This window comes from Dermacentor variabilis, chromosome 1 (genome assembly GCF_050947875.1).
Source record: "Dermacentor variabilis isolate Ectoservices chromosome 1, ASM5094787v1, whole genome shotgun sequence".
NCBI classification, from domain to species: domain Eukaryota; kingdom Metazoa; phylum Arthropoda; class Arachnida; order Ixodida; family Ixodidae; genus Dermacentor; species Dermacentor variabilis.
The window spans coordinates 14,697,170-14,723,930 of NC_134568.1; the positions used below are offsets into that span (position 1 = coordinate 14,697,170).

Here is a 26,761-nt window from a genome sequence, read left to right on the forward strand (position 1 = left end):
CTTGACTCTCCAGCAGAGTAAACACGGCTCACTGCTGAATATGCTGCACTGTGCTCTGGAGAAACACAGCCATAAGGCACTCATGGGTGGCCGTCCTCTAAGCTAAAGGATCAGCGCTGTTTTTAATGAAGAAGAATGAACTTTTAGTGATTAAGTTATACGTGATTTTATTAAGCGGTCAAAGTTTCCTGCTGGATTCAAAAATGACACATTGTGTTAAGATCGAGCCCACATTCGCCAGTTAATTATACAGAATACCAAGAAAGTTTGACATTTCAGAGAAGTTACTGTCCCCACGGTGTACAACAGCTGTCATAAAGTTGTCCAGTACAACCGAAGTAGCCGCGTTCGCAAAGAATTGCCAACTAAGAAGTACCAGCGCACGAATGGGACTAATATTCAATTAGCTGATATACATGTCGGCTGTGAGGTGCTACGTAAGAAGGACAGCAAGTAAGAAACTGTACTACTGGCGCAAAAAATCTGTGATATCAGTCCGCCGAGGCGGATTTGAAAAGTACCCTTACAGAAGAACGCTCCGTAATTATCAGAACCGGTAACTCATGGGAACAAAATTGAATTTCAGCGAAGAGACTGCTCAATTGATAAACACTTATTGCCCACAAAAAGCTTCGCATAGGCGTTTTTTTCTTTTCTTTTTTGACTCAAGGCAAGTCATTTTAACTCTTCTTTATAAAGTGGCGGGCTCGTTGGACAGACGTATCGGGTGTACGTGCAACAAGGGCGACCTTCACACTGTAGGTACGCTTCCATCGTTCGAAGCAACCGCTATCGATAACATCAACCGGAGCGCCGGTAATCGCAGACCGAGAGCAATTCTGGCTGCTACAGTACGCTCGCGAACCACCGTGGCGATTCACTTCCAGTGACTTCCTCCAAGTCGCCGTTTCCTTTCATGGCCATTCCCGCGTCTCCCTCTCGCAGTTATGTCGATTTTCCTTCTCGCGTGCTCGTGTCTTCCGGCGTATCCATCGAAATATTACCTCCGCATCCCCGCACTCAATCCCCACTGGAGCCATTATGCCACACGGCTACGCCGTTTTGCTGCTTGCAGACACGCGCTTGGATGTCGCTTTACGCAAGAAACCGCCGACAGGAATGGTGCCGCTGGCAGGCGCGTGTAGTGCTGCCTCGATCACCCCGTGCTCGCTTTCGTTTTGCGATTGTTTCGCGCGGTTCCCGGCAATAAAGGCGGCCGCCTAGCTACAAAATGACTGTGTATAGGCCACTTCGTGTTCTTTCTCATCTTGCGCTCTTCCTTTGTGTATGTGATATACGTCACGATCTGCGCGCTATAAGAGGTGGACTCAAAGTGTATTGTATTGTGCAAAGACTCCAGTTGCAACCAAAATTAATAGAGCCGCCAATTCGCTCAGTGGCTACCCCATATAGACGTGAAACCTGCCCAAGCTGCCGCTCTAAGCTCAATGGTGCTTCGTCAGCCGAACTTATGGGCAAAGCCTAAATGTAGCGCGCGCGCGCGCGCACGCACGCGCACAGACACAGACATCCACCCACCCACACGCACGCACGCACGCACGCGCGCGCGCACGCGCACACACACACACGCGCACACACACACACACACACACACACACACACACACACACACACACACACACACACACACACACACACACACACACACACACACACACACACACACACACACACACACACACACACACACACACACACACAACACACACACACACACACACACACACACACACACACACACACACACACACACACACACACCAACGAAGTCTTTTATCCACCAGTCCTACATTATTTTCTCCAACCATGTTGAATACTGTGCTAAAGGCACAGTACCTCTGCATGCTGTCTGCCTGCATGTCTGCCAAAATATATTAGACACTTATAAGGCAGCTGAACCGGCCGCTGGCAGCCATTGCGCTCCCCCTCCCATTTCGGGAACTGTAGAACGATTGGAATAAGATCCAATATGGTGGTCGTGACTTATGTGCGGCTTTCTTTTTTTTTTCTCTCTCATACTCTCCTTTTCAGTCTCCCGCATTCACCACACCAGCCGCTCGAAGCGCCGTTGGCCTCAATAATTTACTAGGCCTCATCCCAGCGCCGTCGGCAAGTACAAGGGCGTGCAGAGACTCGCGTAATTTCATATTCACGAAGAGCGCAGCGCCGCCGGTTGCGTTTATTATTGACCACCAGTTGCCTCACTTTCTCCGGGTTGGCAAGAGAAGTTGTGCGAGGGCACGTGGACTTCACTATGTCGCAGCTACTGAATTTAGCAGACTATACGCGTGTAGGAAAGCCGACTTCATTGTTTTTTTTTCTTTGCAATATAGATCTGTACATAAAGACTGATGGGTTTCGCGTTTATTAGCAACGAGCAAACAGAAACAGAGAAACAGTGGCAAAAGCTTACTTTTTTTCAACTGCATTGGAACTTTCGGCAATTACCCCACACATCAAGTGAAACTGATAAAGCGTTGTTGTTGTTGATTTCAACAACACTCGCACTTTTGCTTTTACTGCGCCTGCATACCAGACAACTTATATCCATCCGACATTTATCTTCGTCAAGAGCAGTCACATTGTGAGAGCTTGGCCAACTGCAGCGTTGCATCGCCGCGTAAACACGCACCTGAAACATGCTGGATTCGGGCGTGAGAAGTAACAGAAGGCTAGAGAGCGTCCATGAAGTATTCCAGAAAGAATGTGCATACTTAGTGTCGCACCTGTGCCTTGCGTGCTGGAAATAAAAAGCAGGCCGGTTCTTAAAGGGACACGAAGGATGAGGATACGTTGAGATGTGTGAATAAACTACGCTTTTACATTGCACTATGTAACCACTCTAACAGTAAGAGCTCGGCATCCAAGAAACGACGCCAAAAAGCCGAAAGACGGGTGGCGGCGCCACCTTGAAGTTCCCGCATTATCGCGCCATGACGTCATTGATTATGACAGTGTCGGCTCCGGCTTTTTTAATGTTTTTTTTTTTAAATCGCGAAAAATATCCCGAATAGGAGCCAAAAAATGGAGCCAACCATGGGCAAAAAAAGAAAAAGAGAGAAATTGGAGAATTTCGACAACTTTCACGGTGGGGAGTGGGGTGGACAAAGTTCATGACGTAACACCGACTTATCCGCGCTCAGTTTATGGCACAAATTTTAGGGAGTTGAAGTATGGCTTTTATTATTCTTTCTAATAATCAAAATCACCGGAAAACCAACAAAGATAAACGTTTCAAATATACGTTATCAGTCTAACCTGTTTTAGCGTTTATAAGTGGCATTTTATGCGAACTGTCTGTCGGCTTCAAGGGTCCCAATTAACTAGAAGAATGCCAACGTTAAACTAATCAACAAAAAGGAGACGTTAAAGAATTGAAAAACTCTAGGTCCATTAGCTCACTTCAGTACCACATAAAATATTCACCAAGATAATCTCCAATAGAATAAGGGCAACACTGGACATTACTCAACCAAGGGAACAGGCAGGTTTCAGGAAGGGATACTCTACAATGGATCACATCCATGTCATCAATCAGGTAATCGAGAAATCCACAGAATACAATCAGCCTCTCTATATGGCTTTCATAGATTACGAAAAGGCATTTGATTCAGTAGAGATGCCAGCAGTCATAGGGGCATTCCGTCATCAAGGAGTACAGGACGCGTGCGTAAATATGGTGGAAAGTATCTAATAAAGGAAAAATGAGACATCCACCCAATCGCAGCAATTGCTACAAAGAAAACCATACAGGTTCCATGAAAGCAAAAGCCTCGGAGAAAAAGCCGTCTTAATCCGAGACAGCAATATTATCTTGGAAAGTATCTACAGAGATTCCACAGCTACCTTAATTCTAAGTAGGAAGACACCTAAAAAAAGGGGGTCAGACAAGGAGACACCATCTCAGCAATGCTACTCACTGCGTGCATGGAAGAAGGATTCAAGCTATTAAACTGGGAAGGCTTAGGAGTAAGGATCAACTGCGAATATCTCAGAAACCGTCGATTTGCAGATAACATTGTCCTGTTCAGCCACACTGGCGACGAGTTACTGCAAATGATTCAGGATCTTAACAGGGAGAGTATAAGAGTGGGGTTGAAGATTAACATGCAGAAGACAAAGATAATGATCAATAGCCGGACAAGGGAACAAGAGTCAGTCAGCTTCTAGAGTCTGTGAAGGAGTACGTTTACCTAGGTCAATTACTCGCAGGGGGCCCTGACCATGAGAAGGAAATTTACAGAATAAAAAATGCGTTGGAGCGCATTCGGCAGGCACTGTCAGATCCTGAGTGGAAGCTAACTATTGTCATTAAAAAGAAAGGTGTACAATCAATGCATTCTACCGGTGCTGACATATGGGGTAGAAACTTGCTAGACTGACAAAGGAGCTCGAAAACAAGCTAAGGATCGCGCAAAAAGCGATGGAACGAAGAATGTTAGGCGTAACGTTAAGAGAAAGGAAGAGATTGATGTGGATCAGAGAGCAAACAGGGATAACTGATATTTGACATTAAAAGAAAGATATAGAGCTGGGCAGGTCATGTAATGCGCATAGCCTAGATAACCGCTGGACCATTACGGTTACAGAATGGCTGCAAGAGAAGAGAAGCCCAGTCGAGGACGGCAGAAGGCTAGGTAGGGTGATGAAATTAAGAAATTCGCAGGCGCTAGTTCGAATCGGTTGGCATGGGACAGGGGTAATTGGAGATCCCAGGACGAGGCCTTCGTTCTGCGGTGGACATAAAATAGGCTGATGATGATGATGATGATTTTAAGGGAACACTAAAAAGACAAGATAAATACTTTTCGACGGGAAAAGCATTTCGGTCGCCGGGAAAGGCCGATTATTGGCGAAGAAATGGACCTCTCAGCTCTCTTGAACTTCGCTCCTAAGAGACTGCGCCCATGAGGTCAGTCTGACATCAGGGATTACGTAGTATTTTTGCGGATTGGGGCCGTTTTCATGCTGTATAAGTTCGCAAACGTTGCTTAACTCATGAGATAACTCAGCAATATTATAGTTTCCTCTCAAGGTACAATTTATCAGCCCAGAGCAGGATTTGTCTAAAAATTCATGACGTGACGCGTAGTTGTGAGGGAATATCAATATGGCCTCGTCATCCATCTCACGTTCTCGCATTCCGACTGGCGTGCCAAGCTCTGGTTACGCTTATGCAATAGCTTAATGGTACCGAAGTCTTAATTTCTATTTACCACTTAAAATTATATTGATTCAGACCTCTTCACGCAGTTTTCAACTTCTTTGGCGAGGCTGTGAACCGCAAGGAAGTGCTCATCGCACCCTGACTGGCTGCAGAGCTCTGGCGAAAATTTGTCAAACACTTCAAGGAACCTTTTCACGACGACATTTACAGAGCCAAGGTCCAGACCTTTGGTCCGATAAATACGTTTATTCTCTCTCCCTCCCTCGCAAGAGGAGGAAGAGGAGGAGTACAGAAAGAAAGAAGGCAGGGATGTTAACCAGAAATGCGTCTGGTTGACTACCCTACTTTGGGGGACGGAAAAGAGGCAATAGAAAGATGAGATAGCTGACATAGGAAAGACGCGGTGAGCTCGCGCACGCACGCGGACGGCCTGAGCAAGTCAAAGGCATGCCAGTCGCCCTCAAGAAAGACAAAAGTGCCTTCACAACTTCGTGGGCTGACAAGACATGGGGATGGTCTCCAAGTAGCACTTGAACGGCCAACGCCCGATCGCCCAGTCATCGCAATGCGATAGATAATGTTTGTCTTTCTGACAGGAATCGATCACAGTGGCACAATATATGTTCGATGTTCTCATCGCCGCTGCAGACGTCGCACATAGCATTGTCGGTCCTTCCAATCGAAGTAGTGTACGCCTTCGTGAAAGTCACTCCCAACCACAGAGTTTCATCTCACTGATGACATCTGTTCGACAGCATTAGCAGCCAGCACTCTCTTAATTAATCCAGCGTTCGAAGACCACAAATTTGTCTTTGTCATGAATGTGCAAACTCCGAATAAAGTGGATCAACCGATAGCATGTAAATATTTCTAGAGACTCAGTTGTGCTTTCTTTTTGATAGTTATCACGGAATAGAAAAAATTGGGTTACCACAAAGGTTAGCGTGCACCAGCACATGTCACAAATGAATTCGACGCCAACGGCTGGAATTCCACTGCCAGACAAAGTGCGAAATATCTAATCGTCCCTGCATTAACGGTTCTGGTTTGTACATCACAAGCCGTATTCTCGAAACTTTTTTATAGTGTATGTGCCGCTCGCGATTGGTTACTGCAAAGGCCAGTGCCTCGTTATCGCAGTTATCGTGCGTGAGCTGTGGGCGCCTGAACGTTGAAACCATCTGGAAAACTCTTTTGCGCAAGAAAGAATTTGTGATTAATAGGGAAGATATTGAGCAAGAGCAGGCGTACAAAAGACAGAGCTATTATGACATCAATAAAACGCTACCACAACAGCAACTCATTGGAATCTGCGAGCAAGAAGCGACACTTCAATTAAACGAATGCACAGGCAGAACACCTAAAGAAGGTGGGCTCGCAAGATCATGGCGTTGTTAAATAGCGACGACTTCTCGTGGCAAAAACGAACCCTGAAATCAGTCACGGGAACGCAGCCTATTCTTTACTGAACGTGTAGAAATGGTGGTTCATTTATTTCGACCTGTATGCGCCTCCGGGTTCTCAAACGCAGGTGGCTGTTGCTGCTGTTTGTCAAAGATGTCTCAGAAGATTTTACGAATGATTCATTTTCTCTACGTGGAGCTCCACTCTGTCCAGTCTACAAGCAAGACCTGTTACGAAGTTCAGTTGATAGCCTACTGCACATTAGTGGCGCGTTGCGTTGACGTGGCACATTGGATACGTGCTCAGTGCGACAATAGGGGCATACTCGTGTGTGCGTGCGCATTTGAAGCCTCAGCGCTTTGACAATTTTAGAGATTTCGCGCACTTTCTCCAAAACTGCCATCTTTTATGAAAACAGCATAACTCACTGCCATGCGTCTAAGAGTGTATTTTGTGTGGCCTCTGTTGTGAGCCTACATTTATGTGACCTTACTATAACTTTCAATATATTTTGCGCGTATTTTTCTTCTCTTTCTTTCTCTCTTTCTTTTTTACCTTTTGTCTTGTGTCCTTTCTTTCGTCAAATGCTACCTTGTTCTTGTATGTTTTAGTATGTAATATTTGTCTGAAAGTAGGAGTAACCGTCACTATTTAAAAGAGTCAATACCTTCTATCATGTACAAAAAGAAAGCCAGCACAGCAAGATTTTGGCCGCATGCAGCCACTGCGGGAGACATTATGTCTGCCACGAGGCCATGAGAAGCAAGACGGACGCCAGCATGTTTCCGTTTATTTGAGAAGGATACCGGACTTCTCGGCGAGTCGCAGAAGTTTGTTCATCGACATTTAGCGCACTTTGCGTTTGTAGTGGCATGGTATAGTTGTTCTACCGCTGTATTGGTCAGGCAGAGATGTTGCCGGAACTGAGGGCCAGGGTAACACCTCATGTATAGTACAGCAACAACACAACCGCCGCTAGCATTGTTTTTTTGTGGAGTGTAGGGCTTTAGGTCGTTTCCGGCTTTCTGAGAGAGCCGAGCGCTGCGAATTCCGGCAGAAACTGCGCGCACGTCGCTCACCCTGGTCCTGTGGCGTGATCCCGTTGCCCCAGCGATGCCGGCGGCGTCCCGGCCACTGCATGGTCTCACGTTGCAGATGCGCGTCTCGTTGCGGCTGCGGCACTGGCCGAGGTGGAAGTCGGTGACCAGGCGAAGAGACGTGCCCACGCCACACGTGGCCGAGCAGGGACTCCAGTCGCCAGCGTGCCGCTCGCACGAGGCGCGTGCCAGAGCCAGCGCTGAAACCAGGTCACAAAGCGCGCACATCATTGACCATTGCACAGGTCGTTTTATTGAGCCAATCCTGGCCGTCGGTCATCTTTGCCCGAAGATTTCTGAGACCTGTATGCGGGATTGCACAGCCCGTGATGTAGTCGTCCACAGAAAGCGAAGCGCGACGACTGAGCAGTGCCGTAAATTGCAGATAGCGTGTTATAGGGTAACTAAGAACGTAACGTAAGGTGACATTCGTCCTGGACTCGCAACCAATTTGAAGACCGGCCAGGACCAGCATAAAATATACATCCGGCAAACAAGATACACGTCCAGCTGGTATCCGCTCTCCGGGTTAATTTTTACTGCCACTTTCTTTTTCTCATCTCCATGCTGTTTTCTCGCTTTCTGTTGAAGAAGGTATTGTGCAGTGCCATATCCCTGCCCTCATTCTTCCACGTTGCGCATTTCCTTTGCCTTGTGCGGCTTCATGTCTTTGAAGCTTTATATATTTGTAGAGAGATTTAAGCAGGAAGAAACTACGGATCGTATTATGTAACGCCGCAACATGCACTATAAGTAGTGCTTTTAAAGGGCAGGCAGTGTTGCACATGCAGCCCATTCGATGCGCGACTGTTCTCCGGAAAGACTTCTTTTATATATATATATATATATGACGCCTAACAAATGCGTGCAAACGTGCGAACATTCAGAGAGAAAGAAACGGGCAACAAACGCACGCTGCTTCATCATGTCGTGGTCGCACAGCCACTCGCGACAGCAGTTTCCCCGCAGCCGGACGAGCCTGGCGTTGCGGCACTCGGCCGACGGCCGCACTCCCTCGTGGGGGCAAAGCGACACGCAGCCGTAGGTGCCGTTCTGGCACGAGCACTGAGTGCGGCAGTCCAGCTTGAAAGTGGCGCCGTCCTTGTACTGGCCGAGGCCTTCCACCTGGCACGCCTGGCCCTGCACCACTGTCGGACAACGAGAGGCGCCAGGGTAAGAACAAAACACGAGGCGTCGTTCGGCAATTCGCGGCCATGCGGCACTTCACTGCAGCTGCCGTGGAGGTTTTTTCGTTCGCTGTATTGGGCTCGTCATCGGCTCGGCGACTTCGCCGTTATCTCGTGCGCAAACAGGATCGGCCGGTGCGCGCACTCGCGACTCTTTACTATGGCTTACCCGAGATCTGTCAATTGGCATATAGGAAAGGCGAGCTACACCCGTGGCAGAAAAGTGTGCGCGGTAAATCCGGGGCTCACTAAATCACTCTTACCTTACTTCCTGCCCTTAAGAAAGTTTGAGCATTCGTAATCCGACAGTACACATATTTCTCACGAAAGCGTCGCACCAGTCAGTTCTTATCCGTAGTGGGAACCTTATGGACCATGAGAGCCGCAAATTAGTAGAATGTCCTTGTAGCTCAAGTGGAACTGAAGTTCTAATTTGGAGCTTTCAATTTATGCTTGTGTGTTTACTAAGACCGAAGTGCATCTAAATTTTTAAGTTTCGGGCGATAATTGTCAGGCAGTTGAGTTACTTGTACGACTTCTTTAGCCTGTGAATAAGAAAAGAACATGCACATTAGAAACGGTAGCCTATACGGCGATGCCGGTTGTACGCGCCCTCGACAAGCACCTTTCTAAATAAGGGCGCTTTTATGGCATATCACTTTAAAGGTGTAGCTGCTCTGAAGTGTCGCTGCTTCCACGGGCACCAGACTGTTATACTCATGGTGGAAGATTGCAACGTTTCTTTCTTTCATTACTAAACGAATATAGCAGTTATATAAATTCATGGAGTTCCTCCAGAAACCTTTATTTAGGAAATACATTTACCCCTTGTCTACGTTGCGAAAAAGAAGAAAAAACAGCGTTAGAAATGTGGGTAAAGGAAAATAGACTGGACGGCAACACAAATGATGACTCACATCTTAAAGTTATAGCCTTTAACTAAAGTTTTACCTAAGAACCCTTTGTTGCAAGACACAGCTTGTGTCGTCGTTTTCTAGCGCTTTGTCCGCGTCGGATGCGCAGTTTTCTTTCTTCCTTTTTTTTTCAATACATTGATGCACACCCAGTTTGTCCAACTCACAGTCTTTTACAGAGCCTGATTTCGCCATCGGAGACGCTACAGAAATAAGTGGGAAAGTTGTATCGTATTTGTATACCTGTCGATCGTGCTTTGATTTATTGTCCAGTTTTTTCGAATATTTATTTTAGTAATTTGGTGTGTAATTGTTCTTCCTAGAGTTACTTTTTCTGTACAAGATTTCGATCTCATCAGTACACTGAAACTGAAACTGAGGCCTACATCAAAGGCTGCTCATGCCAGCAGTTTTAGCTCTCTACCTAGAGACGCCTGGTGGCACTTCAACGATTTCACTTAAACGGAGCGTAAGATGCTTTTCTGATAGAATCTTTTTTTATACACACTATATCTATTCCGCAGTAAATGAAAAACGCGATCCATTGCCTTCTTTTTTAGTTGGTTTCACGATAATGAAACGGTTTCACGTCGGATAGTCGCTTCTGATGTCGCCTACTCATTGTCACGCACAAGGGAAACACAACAACTCTTCGAAAGCTGAGTCTTGTGTTAGGGCCACGGTTGTCAGAGTATTCGATTTCTTTTTTTTTTAACGAAACAATCACCAGCACGGAGCAAAGTCTCATGTCCTACACTGAATTAAACATTTGCAAATACTAGAACCATACAAAGAGGCGCTTGTGCTCAGTGTAGGCTATGCCTGTGTATGCTAATGGAGAGGAAATTGATACCGCATTAATTAACGTACACAATGAAGTGCCGCCGATGAATCTTGGCTCTGTGCCACCTAACTCCCCTCAGTTCTTTTTAACTGGACTACTCATCCTGTAAGGCTAAACATTGTCGTTTGCCTGCGATTTATGCACTACACACACATAGCACAAGGACGCACGAATTCATGGAGCGATGCCATAGCTTGGAAAGAAGCCAATCGAACTCCATACTGTGGTAGAGCACATATACTGAAATGCATCACGCCTACGGATGCGAATGTGTATGTGTCTGCGCTTGTGTGCTTATGCATGCGTTCGTGGTAAAAGTAAAAGTAAAAAGAATCCTTTCGTTGTTTCATTTAAATTACATGTGAGATACATTGCTTTGCATACGGACCATTTCTATGTAGTGTTTATGTATGTCATGGCACTTAATCTCAAGTTAAATTTCACATTTGATCAGTGCACTGACGGCCGGATAATACTGGTAGAGCTTGATTGTAGTGATGATGCCTTTCAAGTGCCATAAACTAATGTCAGAATGATAGATTGATATACTGGAAGTCAGATACACGTTAGTAGATTTAAGGCTGCGCTGTTTCGTTGTCAGAATCCAAATCGAAAGCACAATTTGAAGAAGTGCGTTGTCTTGCATATAACAGAATATATATAGAATTTATTGATAGGAAAGACAGAGAGGTCGACCTGAGCTAGTGCGCTCTAGTCTGCTACTCTGCACTGGGGAAGAGGGAAGGGGAGTGAAAGTATTGGAATGGATGATGATGATAAGAGAAGTGGTGAGTGCTTATGTACATGAGACAGTTGCCTCGCTAGAGCCGCTCGTCGAGCTTGGTGTCCTGCAGAAACTCCAACAATACTTTTGTTGCACGCATCGAAATTGCAGTGTCAGGCCATGGGCCGAGGATAGCTTCCTCCGACAGTAGTTGCCTGCCAACACTGGCTTTGCATATAACAGAGTAAGCACAAGAGACAACGCTTGCCGATTCGAAATTCCCAATAACCAAGGCACCTAGGGCTGCGTCACCGCATGCATATACCTGCGTCAAATCAAACGTGTAGCTTTCGGCGAGTCAAGATCATATCATTTCTGTGCAACTTCAAAGCTGGTACTTACTTATTTTCTGCGGTGGCGTTTGCGTACCCTTGGGCACGATAACGAGAATTATAGACAGGATAATTATTTTATGTCAGTCAGATCTGTGCATCCAGATTTCTATTTTCGGGCATTACATTGCTGCTGAGTTACAGTGACGTCAACAGACGCCAAGGCCCACTAAAATAAGTATTACGTTACACAATTTCGAAGATGTCCACCAATTAGGGAAAAAGTATTGTCGAGGCCGATTCGTACCATTCGTATTTTAACGAACTGCCTTATCGTATGTAATATATATGATGTAATTTAAATCTGTGAAATATAATGCAAAATTTCAGTTGACAACTCGTTGCCAGCGATAGTCCATTAGCATATATTTATTTTCCAATTACGTTTCGTACTGTTGCGCGTTACCTGATTTTAGCTGATGTATGACCGTGCGTTTACTGTACGACGGTCTATTTTCGGGAAATAGCAAGCCACTCAGATAGCTTCTTGACCAATTGGTCGACCAGTCAATTCGTTTATACATTAACAAATCCATCCCACCATAGATCAGTAAGTCAATGAATCGATCCATGAGTACACCCTCCAGCAATATGCAAAAGAACTCCGACATTGCCTTCGAAATGTCGTAGTTACTAAACAAGGATGCCCCTCACGAAAATGAAGTATTAAACGGTAAAACTGTAATTTTTTACCACCAATACGTCAGATTCGAATGCACACATCACGACTAATCGTAGCATAAACGCACATTCGGTGTTTCCTTTATTTCGTCCACGGAGTTTAACGTTCTATAGTAGTACTGGGGCTAGACAGAGACCGTAGAGTAAGGAGTTCGATTCGCGGCTGCTTAGGCAGTCGAACCCGTGACGTCGTCATCGGCAGCGGATCGTCATAGCCACTGAGCCACCGCGGACCAGGGGTTGCACATAAATAGCTCACGCATTGCACGACACACATTGCAGCGTACCCTTGCAGGTGCCGACCGAGGCGTTCCTGTCCGGGTAGACACAGTGCAGCTGCCGCCGGGCATCGCACAGCTGAACGGCGTCGCAGGTATCGCCTTGCTGCCGGGCGCAGATGCTGCAGCAATTGCAGCCGTCGCGCACCAGGCTCACGCCCTCGGGGCAGCCGGCGGTTTCACTGCCACCTTCGTGCGGGCCGCTGCTGCTGCACCGGCACGACGGGCCGCACTGTACCGCACCCTGCAATGAACACGTACGCCCAAGCCGCTTGTACTGCGAAAACTCTTTTTTCTTTTTCTTCTAATGGCAAACGAATAAACGACTCAGTTTATTGGCCCTGAAGATTGTTCTCCACCCAGCTACGCTGATATCGCGAGAATATCCTGTTCAACATGCACCTGCAGCTCAAGTCCGGCGCTGTGGGAGAGTTTTTTCCGACACTGGATTCAAGAGCTGCAGTTGGCTGTCTCTGTGGCTTCTCGGATAAGATGTCCGCTGTGCCTCTGCGGACCTTTAGGATGGGCATGCGCATCCGCGCTCTAGTCCACAGTTTATTGGCATGATGTGGGAAGAAAAGTTATGAGGCAGTACTATTTTAGCTTGCCTCTACCGGTGTCGAAGCAACTTCCTGATCTACCGATCGCCGACGTCTTTTACATGGTTTCGCATATGAAACTACAAGCATCTATACCTCTGCTGCGGCAAACGTGACAGTAAACCACATCCATGCAATTTAATTAACATATACGTGCATGTCTCATTCCTGAGTGAAGCAGGAATGAGATTGATGAAGACGAGAAATATTTGATTGGTGATGTCTACGCGTAGGAGTTGCATCAGCGTATTCGTGATAATTACGGCTATGGCAGGGTGGTATTTAGTACTAGTATATGGCTCCTTCACCGCCAGCATGTGGAGATCACTCGTTTGCGTGTATGGCAGCTTTGATTGGACATGTGTGATTGGCTTGCGTTGTGCTTATTAAAACCACAGTTTCCCACTAGAAAACTCTGGTGCTGTGATCGTTAAGCCATGTGAATGGTGGTTAGTACTTGAAGTTGCTTCATTTTCGTGCTTGTGGCTTCAAACGTCCTTGTGGCTTTGCATACTACTCAGTATCTGCCTTTATTAGCCTAAATGTTGAAACAATTCAATTTTTATAAACGTCAAAAGCAATAATCATGTACAGCTATGCATAATCATAGCGAATTGATTCATTAATAACGCAATATTTTGTTGCAAACTATGGATCAATTTGCAAAATCACAAAGCCGTTCGGAACTAGAAAGACTATTAGGCAAATCCATGTAGTGCTTATCATTCCTATGATGTCTGAACTATCATTCCTGCCATTACAGTAGCCGCATAGCCTAAGTGTGCCAGAAATTTTTACAGAAGACTATGTGGTTGAAATTCAGCGTTCTAAATGCGTTCCGTTATTTTTTTGCCCACGAACCCCTTCGATAAAAGGCGTTTTACCGAGCTGCATTGATGTATGGCTCCAAGATATGTCCGCGATTTGGCGCCGTATTTTCGATCGATCGCTTCCTGGAGCACTTCCACTTAAGGGGTTGAGACACCAAATTTTGAGGCTATAAAAAGCATGTTGTAGGCTGCTTCCGTATGCAAGGACACCCAGAACGAGGTATTGGACGCTGTAAACATTTCAAAATAATTTTAATTGAGCTCCAAAGAGTCATTAAAAACTCCTTCTCGTAGTCGAGACCCATCGCTAGCGCGGCAGTTACTACGTCACAGAGGAGGAACGAAATTATTGACGTCATAGCACACCAGCACAAAAACGTGACGCATGATGAGTAGCGATGAAATGCCGATTACGGAGCCTTCTGAGCCGAGCAACCGAGCATAGCCTCCACTACGACCGAGCTACAGGCATATAGAAATCCTTTCTTAATGCAAAGAAGGGGTAAGGCGTGCAGACACGGACACAAGAGGAGAGAAGTGGACAACACGAACGCCGCACGCCGGCCCGCGAACGGCAAACTGCGTGCGGCGAGTTGCCCTGCGGACGGGCCTTTACACGTTTGAGTGTAACACTAGCCGGCCGACTCCGAAAGGGACCAGGATATGCGGCGTTCGTGTTGCCTGCTTCTCTCGTCGCATAGTCGCGTAGTTCGGCAGCTCGGAGCGGACTCTCCTTCGCTTGGCCTTTCCACGTTACCGGCCCGTCCACGTTACCGGCACGGAAACTCGCCGCACGCCGTTTGCAGTTCGCGGGCTCCCGTGTGACGGCGGTTTTGCTCGCGAACGGCGAGATTTCCTTGCCGTAGAGAGGACGGGCCCAGGACCCATTTGTGTGGCAGCCGTACGGCGAAGCGGCCAATCAGCGACCGAGGAGTGGTCGCTCTGGCATCGACGGCAGCTTCACCGCCTCTGATCGTTCGGCGCCGCCGATATCGTCGCTAGGCCTTTTCCGGTTCACTTCAAAGCTAGAGCTTACGGCGCTTCGGAATGAATCACCGACTCTCACAAGCCGCAATATTTTCTTACCGTTGTTGTCGCTCTTCGCAATAATTATAATAATCACGACATGCACTTCGAATCGCCAGTGGTTGACCCCTGCTGGCAGAGCACGCGTATGCGCGAACAGACGACGCAGCATAGTTTTACGTCACTATTTTTTGTGGGCCACGTGACCAAGCCATGTTGCGTTTCCTCCTCTGTGACGTCATAGCATCCCCCGGAGCCCAGAAACCGAAACCGAAATCGCTCGGTATAATAATGCTATTATTAAATTATTTATCGGATATATATGAATCCCGCTGTGTGTATCGTGCTCCCTGAAGCATGACGCAACGTTTGAATCAACAAACACATGAACGAAAATTTTGATGTCTCCACCCCTTTAAGTGTGACGTAAGCTTGCTACGTGCCGTTTCGTCGGAGCGGATGGGCATCCTGTCAATGCGCTCTTCATGCAACCATGCGAAGAGGAAGTGACGCCAACGGAAAGTGTCTCGTCTACCTTTCACGACATTTGCTTCCGTTGGCTTACCTGACGTTGAATTTCGGAGGTCATTATAAATAGCCAGCTTTTCCACGCACAAGTGGCCTCTGCGGGAGTTCGTGTACTATATCATTCAAAATAATAAATTAGAGGAACGTAAAAGAAGGAAGAATCTAAAGAACTGAAACCAAGGACATTTTGAGCACTACTACATATGAGCACGAGCAATAAATTGGCTGCTTCGCTTACAGCCTGCATGCATCACGAGAGACTTACATTAAGCCGTAGGAACTAATATGACTAAAATCGACAGTGAAGTCACGCTAGGGACGCAATATTCGACTGCTGCTTAAAACGGCTTAAGCAAACGAGGAAAACAAAAAAAGCCCTAGAACTAAGGCGATGTGGCTCGACCTTTACCTGTATATAGGCACGCAGCCCTTGGAACTAAGTAAATCTGCTCTTTGCTAGACTTACAGCCATGCGCACCCAGCCCCCAAAGTTTGTCCGTGCTATAGAAGCAGCAAGTAAACGAAAATGCAACCGTTATTGACGCGGCAGCATAACTAGAGCCTCTGTCATGGCGGGAATTTTCGATTGGGCTAGTTGGTTTACATCTCACACATATTTTAGGACAGTGAAAGAAGAAGAGTAGGACTAGGAAGCACGCAGAATTTGCGCAAAATGGACAAATGCAATCCGACAGAATGCCTCTGTCCGCTTTCGCACTGGCTCACAAAGGTGCTGCTCGTATGCTTGACTAAGACCACAACGAGCGCAAAAGGTCTTAGTTGATCACATGAACAACCGACACAGCAATTAGCATTTAAATGAAACTCTGGTGTTCTGACGCGCCAAAACCACAATCTGATTATCAGGCACGACGCGTAGCGGGGGATTCCCCATTAATTTTGACCACCTGGGTTTCTAAAACGTGCAGCCAAGCCTAAGTATACGATACTTTCTTTTACATTTAGCCTTCATTGAAATGCGGCCGCCGCGAATGGGATCGCACCCGCGACCCTGGCCTCAGCAGCGCAGCAACATAGTCACTGCGATATCACAGCTGGTGCTCTTAGCCTTGTTGCACTTCTTGCGTCGAAGCGCCACCGAAGTAGTCGCGTTCCACTGGAACAATTCGATAAAGGTATTCTTTATGCTCATAAAGCTTTCACACGCAAATACGTGTTCGAATTTGCGAACCGCGTGGCATTGTGAACTTGTGGCTTATGAGTCATGACTTGTGAACTATTCTTAGGCATTTGTGGTTCCGTTCAATTCAGGATGTTTCTCTTATTCATTGCACGTCGGGGCCGGGGAGTAGCCGGCACTGCTATGAGGCGCGAATACCCCCTTAAATAATAATAATAATAATAATAATAATAATAATAATAATAATAATAATAATAATAATAATAATAATAATAATAATAATAATAATAATAATAATAATAATAATAATAATAATAATAATAATAATAATAATAAATCCTTTATTTATCGTCCCAAGGAACAACAATGAAGTCTAAGTGCTGGCGCACGCACACAATAGGGGAAAAAAACAGCAGCGGTATTAGTGAAAAAAAAGAACAACGAACAAAAATAACATTCTCGAAAAGAAGAGTGTACTTGCAACAAAGCGCAAGGTGAATATAAAAGAAAAAGGAGGAGAAGGGCACTTGAACAATATGTCAAACCATGACACAACAACGAAAACCTCGGAAAAGAACAATGCCAGCGAGTTATGAAGAATATTAGGATCATGAAAATAATCGTTATAAAGACTGTATTCTGTAAACGGCTGAGTGTTGGTGATGACGGGCAGGAACTTGGAATGGCCTATCTATGTTCTCTGGTGATCTTGCACGGAATACGATACACGATACAATTGAGGAGTTCTAGGCAGATGAGGATACTGTGAAGGAGTTTGCAAAGAAACAAGAGGTTAGCGCGATCATTTCGGCAACGAAGTAAGGGCAGTGACAATAATCAAGCAGTGTTAGAACAAAGTAAAAAAAAGTATGGGGTTTTATGTGCCAAAACAACTTGCTGATTATGAGGCACACCGTAGTGGTGGACTCCTGAAATTTCGACCACCTGGGGTTCTTTAACGTGCACCTAAACCTAAGTACGCGGGTGTTTTTAGAACAAAGTCCAGTGTCCGCGTTAGCAAAGCGGTGATTATACTATATGCTTAGAAATATTTTCTCGACGTGACCTATAACATCACTGTTGGATCAAGTAATGCAATTCCAGACGAACGAGGCGTATTCGAGTTGAGGAAGACAGATTGTTGTGTACTATGTGGGCAACGGTGTAGGGGAATGGAATTCTCTCGATAGTCTGCAAACAGAGGCAAGTCAGCCCGTGCCCCACAATGCAACGCGCTTAGTGTGAGCTGAACAGTGTAAGGTTATATAAAGAAATATACCGATATCATTCATCTCAAAGGTCTTACACAATGGTACAGAATTTACACAATCAGAAAAGGAAATGCTTGTTATTTTTCTTGTGAAGGTCATGCCTTTGGTATTCGCAGCATTCAAGGTGAGGTTTGCACCTTTGCACCATTTCGAAAAAGAATACAGTCCAGATTACACGGTGCGACAGTCATCAAGAGTATGAATTTCCTTAGAAATCTTGATGTCATCGGCATATAGAAGGAATAAGGAATTCCTAATAGCGCCAAGAACGTCATTAATAAAAAAAACATTTAAAAAATGAGTGGTCCTAGCAATGATCTTTGCAGGACGCCGCCAGTTGCCATGTAAATAGAAGGCGTTTGGCCGTTGACGTTAAGATGACATCATCATTGGAGAAGATAACTTCGCAAGAGAGTTGCAATTGACGAGTGCGCAAGCTTGATCAGAAGCAGTGAGTGGCTGACTACGTCAAAAGCCTTGCTGAGGTCACAACAAATGGTGATAACTTGCCCCCTCTGAAGTACCGGCGCAGAGATTGTGTACTGAAATTTATTATTTATAATAGTAGAGAGGCCGGTGAGAAATCCATGCTGATACGGAATAAATAAGTTCTTCACAGTAAAAGACAAAATATATTGTGGAAATCAAGCTCAAAACTCTTAGACGTGGCACAGAGAAATCAGGCGATCATTTAAGACATCGGTTTTACAGCCATGCTCAAACGCCGAGAAAACACGAACAGTTTTTCACATGTGAGGCAAAGCGAAAGTATTCAGAGAGGTATTAAATAAAGATATCCATACTGGAACATATATACCGCCGTAAGCTTTTAGAAGTGGGGAGGGGATGCTATTAGGGCCGCAGGATAGGGAAGGCATCAAACGCTTAAAGCATTTGCTGATGAGCATTTCATAACATACACCCCAAAATGTAGGAACCGTCGTTTGCTGCTGACTGACACCAGCGTTGAAACCTGAAGTTTTATTTAGGCATGAGAAACGGAGAACAAAACAATGCGCCAATGCTTGGACTTCTACTGCTCAAGAGTCGAGCAGGCACAAACACTCTCCACGTTTGCTAGATCACTCGCGGATATACTTCCAGAACTGCGCCTACCGGTCAGAGGCGGTGTTTTCCAAGAATGCAATATATAAGTCGTGATCCCTCTTATAGATGTGTTTGCAGAAAGCCCCATAGAAGCACACTTCTTCTCTTCACTCATTAGGCACAGGACTTCTGGATTTAAGGTTCGCGCGATGATTATACTTTAGGGCTGTTATAAGTTCAGATGTGAACCACTGGGGATATTTAGAATGTTTAGTGCTGTACTTGGGAATGTACTTGCGCATACTGCTCAAAACAAGGTTCGTAAATTGATCCACTTGGTCATCAACATTGCTTTTGTCTGTGACCTGCGAACAATCGATGGTCTACAAGAACGCGTATAAACCAACATGATCCCCACACTTGAAAGCAAAGCCAGAGGATTCACTGATGCCACTGCAGGAGCTCTGCATCAGGGCTGACACGGAGGCAGTTATCTTTAGTGAGGGGTGAAACTAATCGGGACAAAGGGAAATGTCAGAACTAGAGACATCTATAACTGGAACATTCTAGAGGCAAATGTCTAAGACGTTGCGACAGGAATTGGCGATCAACTAATGTTGCTGAATTGAACAAAAGGACAGAAATTCCAACGACAGGCTGCATTTGTTCCCTGTGCAATGACAACATCTAAGCGTGTTCCAATCTATTCCATTTCTATTGAAATCACCAAAAATTATTACTCTGTGCTTGCTATGGCAAGACAAGACACTTTCAATAGGTGAGGTGACCTCATCAAACAAGACAAGATAAATAAAGATTCAGCGGTACATAGGGGGTTCCGATAAACACTTTTTCACAGCGCAGTATGCTGAGTTCAACCGAATCAACTCATGTGCACTTCTTATGTCGTTGCGCCGAACACGATTCAATGAACTGTCAACAGCAATCAGTACGCCTACACCTTTTTGTTAAAGAGTTGTAGTCACTGCGGAAGTCGTTGTAGTTTGCTGAAAAAAAAAAATCTGAAGCTTAAATTTAACTGCAGATTGAGCTAAGCTTCGGAAATATTAAAAAAAAGGAAAAGAAAAAGCGAAATTGACGCAAAAATCACGTGCTTTTTGCCAAGTCCACGAGCGTTTTGCTAGAAGCCCACATTACACACCATCTTCTTCTTTGGGGTTTATCTCGGAAGCATGAAGCCTGCCGTCATGAAGCATGACATCATGAACAGCTTGGTACAGGCACCCCATTGGCCACATTGACGGGTTATTCAGGCACTTAAGGGCTTGATCATCGACGGCTTCATCAGTGCAGGCGTTAAACGAGGCATACGAATCATGCCTCGTGAAAGGCGTTTCGGGTAATGGGCGTTGCTCCGACGTTTGACAGGTGCGGAGTCAGATCAGCAGACGAGGTTTCACGAGAGAGTCTGGACAGAAAAATGCCTCTCGGTCGCGGGGCTCGTTTAAGCACCGATATGCCCTTGCTCTTCCCAGATAATAATAATAATAATAATAATAATAATAATAATAATAATAATAATAATAATAATAATAATAATAATAATAACCACAACAGCAGCAATAACGTCTCCGTGTAGGATGCCTCCGCCTATTTACCTGAGACGTCCGTCTGCCACCTGCAGTCCCTTTATTCAGTCACTGCAGAGAAGTGCTCATTCTTGTCTATACTTTCATTGTTGTCGTTTTTTCAGTGTCTCTTCCGGGCGGGACCATGTCCTTTATATAGACAAGGAGGAACTTGTCACGGCTCAAAGAAAGAGCATTTATCCTTAGAGGCACACGTTCAGAGGAAAATGAAGCGATGCTTCATTTCGAATAGCATTTCAAAATCTTGGGCGCAGTGAAAAAGGAACGCGCATTTTCCTTTGGCTCTGTACTCGAACGGGCACAGTGTGTCGACATCTAGGAAACTACTCGACATTACCGTTGCCTCTTTTCAACGGCACGCTGTCTTGCGCTTTAAGGCGGCGGAGACGCGTGCACGGCTTCTGATAAGCGCTCAATTTGCCGGGAATCCGTTTACGGCGAAGCGTCACCGCTCCGCGAAATCGTGAAAGAAGGCCCAGGAAAGTAAAATTTTTAAGACTTGCCTAGTTTGTTTACAGAGCAAACCTTTCGGTGGAAATGCTGTCGTCGGTGAGGCACCTAAGGTGCCGCTGCGCGGTCGCGCTAAACCAGCGGTGTATGCAGGCGCGAGTACTATACAACACCGTGCCTGAACGTCCATTCCACGAAATGGTAAATTGCAAGCCTGCTGGGGTGTTGCACGAGTGTTACCCGAGTTTGCTCGATGGCAGTCAGTTAACGGAGATGGCATGGAACGCGCAAGAACCCGAGGCAGAAATAATAATAATAATAATAATAATAATAATAATAATAATAATAATAATAATATCGAGAAAAAGCCCCGTGTGACATGAGCGCACCCTGCGCGGCACACTGCTTCCGCGTTTCAAGCGCAGAAGGCTGCGCAACGACATGCGCCAACGCCGCGTATCGTTACCAACGTATTATCGAAACTGAGCAAAACCGTGACTGTCCGGCTGTCTACCTGCACCCTTGCCGTGTGCCACTTGTCGCGCCTTTCTCGTGCTCGTCGAGGATGTGCCTCCTCTTTCGGCATTATTGTTCTATCCTCCATCGAATGCGAACGGGGCACCCCCATGCGGCGCATCCTTGCACCTACATTTTCCCTCATACGAATACGTTCAAATAGAAGTAAAAAAAAAATAAATATTTTCTTTCTTACAGTATGCGTCTCGTTTTGAATGCTATCAATTTCTGATGACAAACGGATATTGAGCGAATTATTATTTTCCCACGAGTGGCGACAGTGAGGGCCGAGTCCTTCAATGCTTCTCTGGTGACGAAACTCCGCCGTAACCTTGTGGGAGAGCTTGCTATGTTGCCGCAGCTGCCACGCGGCGGCGCTGGGAGCGCCGGTGGGGGCTAGACAAAACCTGCGCGGCTGCGTCAGTTGGTTCTTTATTCTATGGCTGGGCGCCCAATTAGTCCGGCAGCATCAGCAGTCGGTTTTACTCATTTCAAGAGATAATTTGTTGATCTTTACCGCGTTGTCGCTTCGGCTACAGAGGTAAGACCGAAAAGGTATCGTTGTTTTGTTTGCTAGTGACGCCGATGAGCGGGAGAAGTGGAAACGTGCAGCACGGGGACAGGAAGCTGGCGCCTTTACCTTCGACTCTCAACACGTCGAGTGTGCGAAAACATTTTGACACCACGGACGTTGTTCGAAGCGATAAGTTCACTGTGAAAGGGGACGCTGTGTCTTTGCCCGGCGCCGTTCCTTCGCTGTTCGAAGGGCTGACGGCGTACTACTAGACACCACGGCAGAAATTGTGAATTTTTTTCTAAGATGCGGTCTGCACTTCTTCGCAAGGGAAAAGAACAAACTTGCACGGGCAAGTAAGCGCGCAACATGCCCAGCCGGTGGGGGCAAGAAAGTGATGTGCTGAATTGCTTTCTTAACGGTTTCAGCGATGCAAACCCCCCAGGAGCAGTTTTTTTCCACTGTTTTTCTCAATGCGATACATAATCGTAAAAAAATGCATTTGCCTCTTTTCATTCACCATTATGTCAACCATGTTCATTTTCGTTGTTTTAAACTACCTCATTAAAACTACTTCGTAGCTTGCTGTCGTTTTAGATGCTTTCCATTATATGTATTTTGCATTCCGGCCTTACTTACCGTATTTTTTTTTTTTTTTTGCGCAACAGTGTCATGCTCCCGAACATATGCAATGAAATGTGCCTATATACTGAAGCTTGTGACGCAATGGGAAATAGTGTCTCCTCAGCTTGACACGTTTTGGGATATTTTGCCCCATGTTATGTGGTTCACATCCTGAATAAATAGGCAATGCAGCAGCGTCATGCTCGTGACCAAGTGTGCTTATTTTTGTTTAAATTATAGTGATATGAAACACGGCTTCGTTTCTGTTAATCAGGTCCTGCCCGTTGCAGTCTTCATTACGCAATCTCACCACGCCATGCAAGCGTAGTCCGTCCAAGCAACACACGCTGTCATTATGAAGCATGCCAAATTGGAGTGGAGGTGATAGCGGGACTCGTCCCAGAGGGCGAGACATTTGTGAAAGCGCAACCAACACGAGAATCAGAGCTGCACAGGTGGCCTTGCGTAGCTGCGCAACGTGAAGTGAGACGCACTTTTGCTCGTGCAGCGCCTACGTAACATGAAGTTGTCAAGGTTACGCGTTGGAAATGAATAGACGGTGGTTGCAAACTCGGAGTTAAGGCTAGGTTACAGATCAGCGTGTAATCACGCGACACACGGACGTTGCCTTGCGAAAGCTTCGTCGTTCCCGCTTTGAAATGTTGCCGACGCTCTCTGCAATAGGTTGCAGCAGAGCGAAGTTAGCTTTTATAAACTGCAAACACGGGAAATGTAGTAGCTTTTCTGTTTTCTAAGGCGGCAGCGGCAAACTCCCGCGTCGTAGACGGTCTCATTGTAAATAGCTCGCAACCAATACGAGAATCAGAGCTGCACAGGTGGCCTTGCGTAGTTGCGCAACGTGAAGTGAGACGCACTTTTGCTCGTGCAGCGCCTACGTAGCATGACCTTGTCAAGGTTACGCGTTGGAAATGAACAGACGACGGTTGCAAACTCGGAGTTAAGGCTAGGTTACAGGTCAGCGTGTAATCACGCGACACACGGACGTTGCCTTGAAAAAGCTTAGTCGTTCCCGCTTTGAAATGTTGCCGACACTCTCTGCAATAGGTTGCAGCAGAGTGAAGTTAGCTTTTATAAACTGCAAACACGGGAAATGTAGTAGCTTTTCTGTTTTGTAAGGCGGCAGCGGCAAACTCCCGCGTCGTAGACGGTCTCATTGTAAATAGCTAGCGCGATCTGCGCTGCTTCAGGTCTGGCTGCGAGGCTTAAATTTGCGAGTAGTTGGCCAGTTTCTTAGGCTTGCACAGTGTCACCAGCCAAAACAAGCGACCTGTTCTTAAATAAATAATCTCGCGCTCCTCTGTCTGAGATAAGGAACTGCGCTGCAACGACGCATACATTCAATATTGCTGCGTCGGCACGATTCCCTCCACCGTAGCTAGCCTTGGCTATCTTGCAAAGATAAGCGAAAGTAACTTTTTCGCGCACACATGCAATAACCGCGTTGTATGTAAGGCGAAATATGAGCGGTAGTAGAATGTTAGCTGTTTAATGAAATATAAACAGTTGCTTCGAACCGGTACAGGAGTTTCAGCCGAATGCGGTGCGCGCACACACGCAATGCCCCCACGCTAACAGCGGCGACCCTAGCGGCAGCTTCTGTCCCTGTACAAAACGGCGGCTAGAGTTCCGTGACGAGAAAAGCATTGAAGGACTCTGGTGAGGCGTAAGCTTACGAGCGGATACAATCTAGAGGTTGGCACGCACGAGGGAGTTCATATGGTGAGCAGTCGCCAGGGGCGCTATACGGTGCGGGAAAACTACAAATGAAGCTGTGCAGGGTGATATGGGCTGGACAAGTTTTGAAGTGAGGGAAGCTCGCAGTAAAATTGATTATGAAGAACGACTGAAGAATATCGAAGAAAGCAAATGGGCTGGGAGATTGTTCAGGTATTTGTGCAGGAAAAACATTGATCCACAGGGGAGGTAAAGAACTAGGAAGCTTACCAGCAATTATGCGTCCTGTAGGGTGAGCAACACAGCAACAAAGATGGTCAAGCGAGAAGTCAGAGAAGCTGAAATAATCTCATGGGTGGCGGCAATGGAAAAGAAACCTGCCATGAGTAACTACCTAAGAGGAAAAAAAACGAAATCAGGAAAGAAACAATTTATGATAACTCAAAAGGAAGATCGTTACTTTTCGAAGCGAGATGAGGATGCCTTAGGTCACGTACCTATAAAGCGAGATATAAGAAGGAAGAAGAAGCCTGTGCTTGCTGCGATAAAGCTAGGAAAACGATGGAGCATGTTTTATTAGAATGTGGAAGATATCTGCCCAGTGGTCGAGCTAGGCACCGCTGGCTTCTTTGAAGCCCTTAGGGACAGCGAGAGCAGGGGGAAAGTAAACATGTCCGCAATAGAGATTAGTAAGAGGCGATTGGAAGATTGATGGAAATAGGGAAACGACAAAAACAGAGACTGTTTGTGAAAAACAAAAATTGTTCTGCAGGTAATCCGCTCACAATATTGTTGTACTTCTCGTGTTTACATAGTCACGCCGCAACACCAAACCAAGTTGCAATTGGGACAGATTTTTTTGTCTAAATAGAATAACCACAAAATACAATCAGAAAAAGTGAACAAAAGCTTTTCCGTTGCAAAGAGAAAACTTCTATGTTACTACCTTTTCCTTTACAGTACAAAAATTGCGTTGTATCAAGGAAAATTTTCTCAGTACATTCTGACGTGACAGGAATATATTTTTTTTTTATGCAGTCAAAGCTTGATGCACCGAAATGGTACCGGGCGCGCAGTGGCTTATCATTATAGCTTTCGAGCTCGAGCTTTAGCGGTCGCAGAAGAAACGCGCGCGCGCAGCCGTACTTCTTCCTCGAGTAACACCTCCACCAGTTCTACGAAATGGAATGGAAAAAAAAACCAGTGCCATTCCACTCTGTGAAGGCAGATGACCAGAGAAGCTGTGTAATGTGGGCCCCTAAATGGCGAACTGTCCATTGCCGTGCGTCAAACGCCTTACGCACATAAATGGAAGGCGAGGCGCGCCTAGTCTCTCCTCCGCGATGTTGAGCATCGGAAGATGATGAGGCACCGGGAGGTATGCATAACCATGTACTGTTGCAAAACGCGGCACAACACCGTTTACTAACGAATCCCGGCAAGTAGAACAGACACTGTTCGAACGATGTACTAAGCGTATTCAATCGGGGCAACGCGATCCGCATGCTTGCTACCCAGCGATATATCGAAAGGGCGGCAGCATTTTTGTTTTTCTTTCTCTCCCTTCGGTTTTACTTTATTCTGCTCGCCCACACGAGCTCACATCGCCACGCGCGTTGACACTGTTGCAGCCGAGACGCACGCGGAGCCGGAGTAGCTGTATTGAACGGCGTTTCGGAAGCTGACATGAGAGAAATGCACCGGCGGCAGCGCGGCGTGAATGTAGCCGCCCGGAGTGAGGAGGCCCGTGAGGCGGCTGCTTGTCTTTGTGCCCGCATACGCGGGCCAAGGAGTGGCTGCGCTGCCACCTCGCCGCAAGCGCATTGCGCGGGTGGGACATGTGTACGGGTCGGAAGGAATTCGATTAGGCAGCGACGGGAAACAACAACCACGGGGCGCTCGGTAGCTCGTCCGTTCCACTGGCGGTTCACGCTCAGGCGGACGTCGCCGTATGGGCCCTCAACGTTGCGCGGCGAGCTGTGGAGCAGGCGGCTGTGGCGGCATGCGCTTGGCTGCCGGCAAGCGGCGGCTCCGTTAATTGTATAACACCGCATAGCTTATCTCTGCTTTACTGCCACTGTGTCTTTCATAGCAATGCCTCAAGCATGGCTCATTTCGTGTATGCTTTTAGTTACCTTGATAGAGAGTCTAATCTTATCATCTTTTTTTTTGCACACCGTGAAGGGCATGCAAGAGTGAAT

The 26,761-nt window shown here is 46.3% G+C and overlaps 1 protein-coding gene and 1 long non-coding RNA gene across 2 annotated transcripts in view; one reads left to right on the forward strand and one right to left on the reverse strand.

Moving 5' to 3' along the window:
• The window catches only part of LOC142575545 (uncharacterized), a 44,239-nt gene extending 31,184 nt beyond the window's left edge, over positions 1-13,055 (forward strand). The window contains exons 2-3 of the long non-coding RNA XR_012826665.1: positions 8,659-8,862; positions 12,727-13,055. This is a non-coding gene — a long non-coding RNA (uncharacterized LOC142575545). The remainder of the gene's footprint in view (positions 1-8,658; positions 8,863-12,726) is intronic.
• Positions 1-26,761, reverse strand: part of Ccn (cellular communication network factor protein Ccn) — a 325,338-nt gene that overhangs the window by 3,700 nt on the left and 294,877 nt on the right. The window contains exons 4-6 of the mRNA XM_075684966.1: positions 12,719-12,953; positions 8,604-8,837; positions 7,672-7,889 (exon numbers count right to left, since the gene is read on the reverse strand). Of these exons, the coding sequence (XP_075541081.1) occupies positions 7,672-7,889; positions 8,604-8,837; positions 12,719-12,953 (687 nt within the window). The remainder of the gene's footprint in view (positions 1-7,671; positions 7,890-8,603; positions 8,838-12,718; positions 12,954-26,761) is intronic.